A 9,843-nucleotide genomic window follows, 5' to 3' on the forward strand; every position below is an offset into this window, starting at 1 on the left:
CTAGGTTTTGGGTCTTTGTATCTCATTTGAAGCAAATTCTAAGAAGAGAAGACTTTTTGGGTTTTTCCCTTTGAGAGGTTTTTCCCTGGCTGAGAGCCTATATTTGTGTCCTCTATTGTTGCAATTTATGTTATTGATATTTGTTTGATGAAATATCTAACTAAAAGAACAAAAGAAACCTAATAAGTTCACAAGCAAATATTAAGGTTAAGGAAAATAAGATTAATAGTTGTCATTATCCATTTTCCAAGAGGGAGTGTCTCAATTGATTTTATTACAAAAATGTCAAAGATTGTAAGGTAGCATGATTTCTTCATGTTGGTGGTGGATAAGCTAACAAATCCACCATTTTTATCCCAATAAAATTAACACACAAGAAAGCCAATATTATTAAGATATATGTCAAGAAAATTTATAGGTTACATGGACTATCTAAGGTAGTCATTTCAAACAAGGATCCAAAGTTTACACCAAACTTTTGGAAGGGTCTATTTAAGGTATTTGGGACCAATTTTAACTTTAGTACAACATATACTCCAAAGTTAGAAGGAAAAATAGAGATTGAAAATGGATAGGTCATCAAAATGGGAAGAGTATTTGCACTTGGTGGAATTTGCATAAAATAACAGGGATCGTGAATCTTTGAATATGAGCTCATTTTATGGTTTGCATGGAAGAAAGTGCAATAAACCTATGAGCTTTGATAACCTAATGGATATGGTCCTTATTGGGCCAGATTTTGTCAGGCGAAATGTAAGAGAAAGTGGTGAAAATTAAACAAGTCATGAAGGCTACCAGGGATAGGTAGAAGAGTTATTTAGACAATGGTAGGACAAATAGGAAATTCAAATTTGGTGATCATGTATTCTTAAAATTAAAGTCCATAAAGATTTTATTGAAATCGAGAAGTTATTTAATGTTGGTAGCTAGATTTTGTGGGCCATTTGAGATCTTGGAATGATTAGTCTAGTTGCATATAGGATTGCATTGTCTGCATCCATTCATATCCCTGATGCATTCCATGTTTCTTTACTTATAAAGTGTGTCTTTAATGATAACCATTTAAGTGAAAAGAATGTGATTTAAGTGCTGCAATCAAGGTTCAACAAGTGTGATTATTGGAAAGGAATATCAAGGTGCTCTAGTATCAATCCATTACCTTGGTAAAGGTGCAGTGGACCTACTAAAATATTAAGGATTCTACATAGAAGCATGAATATGCCATGAGGGAGGAATATTTTGAGAAATTTTGGTTGTATATGTGTAATTCATTGGGCTTAAGAAAATGGGATAAGCCAAATATTAATTAAAATCCTAAATTCATTATGCATATACTTTTTATCCTAAATGTCAAAAAGGGTGGGGAAATGAATTCTTTGAGTATCACTTGTTGCATTGATCAAATGCACATAAAAAGTGGTGCTTTAGTGTTATTCTTCATTATATTTTATCATTCTAACCACTCTTATGACTCACTAGATCTGAAGGGAAAGATTGACGATACTACCATTACCATATCTATTCTAGGTGGATATGTGTGTGTGCACACTTCTCCTTGGGTTGCATTAAAGAAGGATGGAGCCTTGGAGGGAGAAGTGTGGGAGAAGTGTGGGGATAGATTCCCTAGTGCAAGGCTTGGATGGTTCTTGGGACTCTTAAGGGAAATTGGAACTCCTAGAACCATAGGGCTCTAAGACTCTCTTGTCATCCTATGCTAGATCCCTACAAGGATAGTGGCCCAATTTGAGGAATTGTAGATACATAGAAGGGGGTGCATTAGCTTTGGTTTTTTAGAATAATGGGGGATGAGAGGATGTAGGTTGGAGGATACTGGAGTTTGGAACCATGGCTTGTGACCCTATGTGTGTTTTATCTGGACCATGGTTGGCTTTAGGAATAATTTTTCCCTGGTAGATTCATAGCCCCAACTCAAGATTGAACCATTGTTGAGAATATTGGAGCAAACTAGCCTATGGTTGGGTGGAACATCTAAGGTTTTCAGTTTATTGGTGCCAATTTTAAAAATAAGTGTTCTTAATGTACTTTTATACTTCTATTATGTTTATCTTATGAATACACGTTGTTATAATTCACGTGTTTTCTATATGAATATTATACTACTATTACCATGTTATTATTGAATATCATCTTAGTGTGATTTAAGCATACATGACTAGAGATGAATTATGGTACCAAGGGTACATAAATGCAAGAATTAGGCTAAGTATGGTGACCATGCCATTTTATAGAGCATATATTATATTCTAGTTGATATTGGAGCCCTATGGGGCATTGTTATTCATGGTAACAATGGCATATGAACCATTATTAAAGAAAAAAATTGGAAGATGGACTTGTACATATAATAGTCTGCCACAGTGAGTGATTGGAGATGCTACATCAAATAAGTGGTTGGTATATACTTTTTACCTCATATTTATGTATATATGAAGATTTCTTCTCTATATCAACTTTGTGTACTTGTATATATGATTTTAAACTTATATTTCTCATGATGATTGAGTAGTTTTTTATGTTGATTATTTATGCTGATTTAGAATGACAATGAGAATATTTTGTTAAGTGATTTGAAAAATATATGGAATATAAGTGGGATAATTTATGGAAAAAAATAAATATATTCTAATAAGAAAATGTTAAATATGTTACATGCTAGGAAGTGTGTCATAAGGGATAGAAACATACTTCCATCGAAGTACAATTATCCAACGCTTTTTTTCTTGGTTTTCTTTGTGTATTCAGTTAGTCATGAGTGAAATATATATTTATGTAATTTACACTTGAGATTCATTACTAAGAAAAAAAAATCACATGAAAAATATCCATTGAAAAGAAATATATACTAATAATTTATATTTCAAATGCATCCTTAGAGTTGAAATTTCTTAGGAAATAGACCTATTAAACATCAAGTTTGAGAGATGATTTGTTGAAATTTCCAAAGCTCATTTCCCCCTTGGGCTTGAGTTCTACTAATTTCATGAATGGGGGATAGCTATGAAATTTATAGAGATGCAAATCTTTTTCCTTTTCTTTATCATCACATTTTTTCAACATAGGGTGACCCACATGTAGTTGACCTATGAATGTTACGGGATCTATCCAAAGATCCAAACTAGGAAGAATAGATATGTAGGAAGATCCCTCCTTGTCTTATTCTTAATTGGTTATGACATAGTTATATTTAGGAATGGCATCCTATTCACAAAGTTCACCTAAGGATTGGATACATTTACCCATGTGACATTGACAGTATAAGGTGTTGTCCGATTTTTTCCTTAGTGCTCTCCAAAAGTCACTCCTCCTATTCATGCTATTTGCTAAAACTTTAGAAAAACCATGCTACCACGACATTTATTGGAAGAAGGGAAGTTTAACTGAGAATATTTCTCTTCGTGAAAATAACCAAAATTATAGGAAACTTTAATGCCATTAAAAATAATAGAATCAATTTCTGGGTTAGAAATGGGAAGAATAAGTCATGCAAATACATAATGGATCAATTTTAGGTTATTTCTAATTGTTTAAATAGGAAAATGAGGTAGATTGTAGATATAGACTACATGGATGATGCACAAAGTGTTATTGATATCCTATGTTCCTTTCTTCTCTCCACCTAATTATTTTTCATTTCATCCTATATATATTTATCAATGAGAGGCAAGATGAATACATATAGTGCAAGTTTTGTGAACGAAGAAAGAAAACTATGCACTGACTTTGGAGTTTGTTAACAGACAAATAATGGGTGAAGGCCTTGAATCATTAAACATGAAGGAGCTCAAGCATATTCAAGTTCAATTGGAAAAAAGTATTAGTTGTGTACGATCAAAGAAGGTAAAACATGACAAGCTATTTTGATACTTATAGGTTAGGCCTATATTAAAAACTATGACTAATTACATATTTGGGCTTGAACAGCACTCATAATCATTAGCTTTTATTCTTCTTTTTTCTTTTTTTGAACAGAATGAAATGCTACTTAGTGAGATGGAGACTCTGCAAAGACGGGTATATAACAAAACACATATTGAATGTTTATTCTTGTCTACTTCAAACTTTAACAACTTTGTATCTTTGTTTATAAAAGGCTTCTTTATATTTGAAAATATAGTGATGATTTATGAAGGAAATACATACGTAATAAACCTATTGTTAAACCTGAATTTAAAATTAAACATGAATTCAAATGAGAAAATAGTTATATGAAGAGAAAAACATAAAAAAACTAATACAACAATTATCCTTATAGTAGGTCCAAAAAATAGAGAAACCCAAAAGGGTTAATCCATCTCACCCATTCTGGAATATAATTCATTTTCATTCCTTTTAACACTCCCTCACTTAGCAATGATGTTCACCAAAGTTTCCCAACAAACATATGCATAATATGTATTAATAGTTCACCTTTTCAATTACATTACAAGAAAAATTCTACTTTCATTGTGAGAAATTTTTCAAAAAAATAAAATTCACTAGTATTGTTTTTTAGGTTGTGGTTCACGGACACCCTGGTCAACGGGTGGTGCTACGTCCATAGAAATATCTGGGCTGATCGACCCCAAAGGGAATCTAGCCCCGCAACCCACTAGTAAGGCCTGACCCCAAGGGCTTCAGGGAGATTGGACCCTGTGACCTCCTGATGGCGAGGCACTGATTTTGACCAATTGAGCTAACCCTTGGGGCTGTTCACTAGTATTGTTATCTCAGGTTTCCTTTCAATACATTATTTTTGCATCAGAATTTCTAAGTCTATAATGACCAAATCTTCACTACCAATATCAGACCACCTTGTGTTGGATCAACCTTTGTCATATAAATGCATGTCAACCCTCTCTAAATATATGTCCCATAGCTTTAAAAACTCAATATCGACAAAGATGTACGTCCACCTCTAATGTTGGGACACATTTATTCATCATCCCTGCAATTCTAGTTGCAAACATGGAATAAACACCAATTCCACTAGTAATATTGAAATAAACACTATGACCTAAGTTAAAATATTTAAAATTCAACAATATCATATTTAATTATGTTTATATATGTTGAATGCACCCAGAACTAGAGGACAATGGAATCCATTATGAGCCATGCATTGCTATATAATACTTACAACTATCATAACATTACTTACAAATTATGTGAACCAAAAATGCATTTATATTTACAGTCTCTAAAGATCAAAGTTTGGGACTTTGATACCAAATATTGAAGATAATGACAATGATATGTGAATTGAATACACATCTAATAGAGTTGTAGGCAAAAGTTAAGTATCCAAAAGGAATCATGCACTCAATTCAAAAAAAAAAAAAAGAGAGAAAAGAAAGGAAGAAGAAGATAACCAGTCACCAATTAAGGGGTTGCTTGTCAACCTATCCTTCCCTAGAAAAAAACCGAATATTGATCATAAACATGATTTTAACCACTTTTGCATACTAACCGTCCTAAAACATATATTTCAAAAGAGTGGACTGATTTCACACATGATACATAGCATCACATAATCCATTCCTTACCAACTTAGCTTTGGAAGGGAACTTATGATAAATAACCAATCACACAAAACACCCATTGTCTAACTTATTGGTATTTGGATTTATACTCTAACTCACACCTATTACAAGTCTATTTTAAGAATAAAATCATGTCTTTATCAACTTTGTACACCATATAAATGATTAATAAAACAGTAAACAATTATACATCAATTTTTTTTATGTATTAAAAATTTCAATTCATATTAATGACAAAGGTTTAAAGTAATGTCAAACATAATAAAGACCATCACATAACCTATTCTTTGTCAACCTAGTTTTGAAGGAAAACTTAGGATAAATAACTAATCATATAAAACACTCCATATTTAACTTATTAGTATTTAAATATATACTCTATCCTATCCCTGACCTATTACAAATTTATTTATTTTAGAATAAAATCACTGCTTTATCAACTTTCTCTATACTAATAAAAAATAAAATAAAATAAAAAATTTAATTAGTTAAAAATCCCACTTCATATTAAAATTTTATATATTTATTATTTATTAATATAAAATTTTAGAAATTAAATCAATTATTAACTTTACTTTTTATCAATCAAATATATAAAATTTACCATTCATATAAAATCACATATATTTATAATATTTCAAAAAAATCAAATATTAAATAAAAAACATCGAAACAAATTGTATTATGAAAATTCTCCATTCTCCTCCATGGAGCAAATACAAAGAACAGAGTGCGACGTCACCCAGTCGCCATATACATTCATTTTATATACTCTATTTTTTCCTTTTTACACACGTGTTGAATTTGTAACTTGAAATTGAAAAAATAATATTAAATAAATTAAATGGCATATTTATTTTTTCTAATATTTCTCTATTTTTAATTTAACTTTTTTCTGATATTTTCTTTATACTCATTTTTATAGTTTAAATGAAAATTAAAAAATTGAATTTAAATAAAATTAAGATTAAAAAATCAATATCAAATAAATAATATGGAAAATTTCAATTGGAATTTGAATAATATTGAGGAATTTGAATATAAAAATTCATAGTGAGAAAATATATATTCTTAACTATTAAAATATGACAACTTCAACTTCGGGAAAAAAATAAATTTTATAATCCAGATATACTTCAGTCTTGTTTATTGTGATATTTCCATAACTCTGAACAATTGCAGCAGTTGTACATCTCAAACATTGGCAAAAGAAAAATATATCAGCTTACACCTAAAATTTATTTAGGTTAAAATCATATAGAATGATATAACATCAATTTTTTTCTTCTTTATTTCTATATTAGGGTTTTCAATGCTGTCAACATCCGTTTGTTTTATATATGCAGGATTGTCTATTAGTTGCTGAGAACCAGTTTCTTCGTAGTAAGGTAATGTGTACACACTCCCTCTATATATATTCTGATGAAAATACGCTGAAGGTTTTGCTTTAATTATCAGATAAAGGAACTGGAAGACTGTTATGGGAAACCAGATCAAGTGGAGGCCACCTTTGCTCAAAATTTCATCCAACAAAACACTGCAACGGAAACTCAGCAACACTCACAAACCGCTCCTGTAGTTATTCAAACAGCTCTTCAGCTAGGGTAAGTAGAGATGTTTATTTTTGTTAGTATATGTATTCTATATCTCATAAGCAGCATTTAACTTGTAAAGTCTGACCGATTTTATTGGATCTGGCTTGTTATGAAATAAAACAGATGAGGCTTGAGAGAAATCTATTCAGGTTTGTACAGTGTTCATAGATGTGATAAGATGTTGAGATAAATAATGCTCCGGGACAAGAGAGCTTCTAGTAATAATAGAATTTTTAGGTGCTTCGGTGCACTGCTACACATTTTTTCTGATTTCTAGATAAGTCAGTATATATGACATCATTATATTTAAGTAATAATAGAATTTTCAGGTGCTTCGGTGCACTGTTACACATATTTTCTGATTTCTAGATAAGTCAGTATCTATGACATCATTATTATCAGTTATACTGTATTTTATATTCAAGTACTCTTGATTTAGAGTACTGTGGAACATTCATTCAACATGATTATGTAACCTTTGAAATCTGTAGTTGTTTGTTTGTACATTCCACAGTACTGTGGAACATTGATTCAATGTGATTATGTAATTTTTGAAATCTCCAGTTTGTTTGTTTTTACATTTGATATCTGAAGTATATATGTATAATTTTTCAGTTGGCATTTCTATATGAAGAGAGTTTGACAGAGTCAATCTGTATTATAGTATCTTTATTGTTATATTAACCAGTATAGATTTATTTTAAATAAGGATCTAATATGAGCCTATAGAGATCTAATTTCTTTAGGTGTAAATTTTTGTATGAACGGATGTTATTTAAATATTTTGTATAGTTATTTATTTATTTATTTATTTTATTTGGACTGATATAGTTAAATTTCAACTTTGATGACAAACGAACAAAGTTACACATCATACATATTGATCAAAAAAATCCAAAAACAAAAAAATTAATATATATTTTTAATAAAAATAACTCATTTTTTAATAAATCTTTTCTATTTTTATCATATTCATAAGATACTTTTATCTTTCTTTATTTTGTATAGTGATAAAATTTATCATAATTCGGTGTCCTCTTGACATAACAGTTATTACTACTTACTATAATTAACTCATTGTTATTATTATACAAAGAAAATCATATTACTTAAGTGAAATTACCCACCCAGCCAACTAAACGTTAACCAATAATTTGCCCTCTTTTTCTATTCTTCCCTTTAGGCTACTTCGTACCTCTCTTCATTAGTATTTTCCTTTGTTATAACTAATATCTATCTTATTACATAATATTTAATGCCATCTAAGGTGGATATTAATAATTAAATTATTAATGGGAATATTATGGTTATGTAAATTCATCTTCACTAAAGTAATAAAATAGATAATCTTAAATTGGGTACTTCTGTGATTCATGATATAATGATTAAAATTTTCCATAAAATCACATGAAAGTATTGATCAACATGTTTCGAACTTCTAGACGAATAATATTTCATATGACCATAAACTTGAAAAAGAAAAAATAAATGAATAATATTCACATAGGACCATAAACAAGGAAAAATGGAAAAACGAGAAAATTGTTAAATCACCGCCACATACAGAAGTACGAAATCTTCAGCCTCTCTGGTTGCAAAGATAAGGAACTTTTTGACTATAAGATTAAAACATTAAATGCCTCGTGCCATCCCAAGGTGGATAAAAGAATTTATTGAATGGCATCCATATGTGGAAGTACGAGGACTCTGGCTGTATTTTGGTGGCAATGTCTATATATTATAAGATACGTAGAATACTACCACGCCTATCTATTATACAGATTTATTTTAACCATAGCTGTTAACTCATGGTTCCTCCAAAGATATTTGTCAAGGTTTCATGAGTGTCATTTAATTCTCACCATACAGCTAAATCTCCATGCTGCACAGAATTACACGATACGATATAGTTCTGTAGTTTTGTTGAATCATGCTGCCCCACCCCAAAGAGATTTTGTGGATGAAAAGGGCAATTCGTCTAGCTGTGGAATTTGACGGGTAAATTATTTGTTAGGAGGTGATTTGTTCGAATAAATACAATTTAAAATTTACAAAACCGTTGAAATTTTAGTTTAAAATTATGAAAACAGATCGAAAAATTAAACAAAACTTCAAATTTGAAAAGTGGGTTTTTTTTGAAATTCCAACCCTGATCATGCATATTTACATTGCATCGTATCTAAGTCACTTCATTGAACCATTGAATCTATGGTGGCTGTAAAAGAAGGGATCTTTATTTGATAAATTTGTATTATTAAAAAAAATTACAATCTTATTAAATATGAATAAAAATCTTAAAAAAAAGTATTAACCCTCTTTTTAATATGTTTTTTAATGAAAAAATATCTTTATTTTATTCTCTATTCTTTGTACTAAGTTTTTATCAATTTAACTTCTATGATCTATATTTTGTAAAATGAAATTTTTTCGATAAAATTCACAATGAATTTTTATGTCTACGTGTTTCTAACCGTAAGTGTAGTTCATGACTAACATGGGAAGTTTGATATGCGTGAGAGAATAAATATACTAAAAACTAAATTAAGTTCAAGAATATAATAATAATAAATATTGAATTAAAATTATTAATATAAAGAATGAAAAAACAAAACTAATAAAAATATAATGATTGAATCAAGTCAAACATGATACTACTTGTTGGTTTTGAATGCTTTGGCACGAGTGAAAAATTTAATGTAAAATTTTAA

General features: G+C 29.8%; 1 protein-coding gene across 1 annotated transcript in view; it reads left to right on the forward strand.

Annotated features, from left to right (window-relative positions):
- Window positions 1-7,731, forward strand: part of LOC149193773 (agamous-like MADS-box protein AGL5) — a 96,043-nt gene extending 88,312 nt beyond the window's left edge. The window contains exons 4-8 of the mRNA XM_089404944.1: window positions 3,759-3,858; window positions 3,991-4,032; window positions 6,887-6,928; window positions 6,999-7,144; window positions 7,259-7,731. Of these exons, the coding sequence (XP_089261070.1) occupies window positions 3,759-3,858; window positions 3,991-4,032; window positions 6,887-6,928; window positions 6,999-7,144; window positions 7,259-7,262 (334 nt within the window). The 3' untranslated portion in view covers window positions 7,263-7,731. The remainder of the gene's footprint in view (window positions 1-3,758; window positions 3,859-3,990; window positions 4,033-6,886; window positions 6,929-6,998; window positions 7,145-7,258) is intronic.
- Window positions 7,732-9,843: the final 2,112 nt, after the last annotated feature.

Source organism: Pinus tabuliformis, chromosome 2_2 (genome assembly GCF_031772625.1).
Source record: "Pinus tabuliformis cultivar Carrire ecotype Pingquan chromosome 2_2, CPIR1, whole genome shotgun sequence".
In the NCBI taxonomy this organism is placed as follows: Eukaryota; Viridiplantae; Streptophyta; class Pinopsida; order Pinales; family Pinaceae; genus Pinus; species Pinus tabuliformis.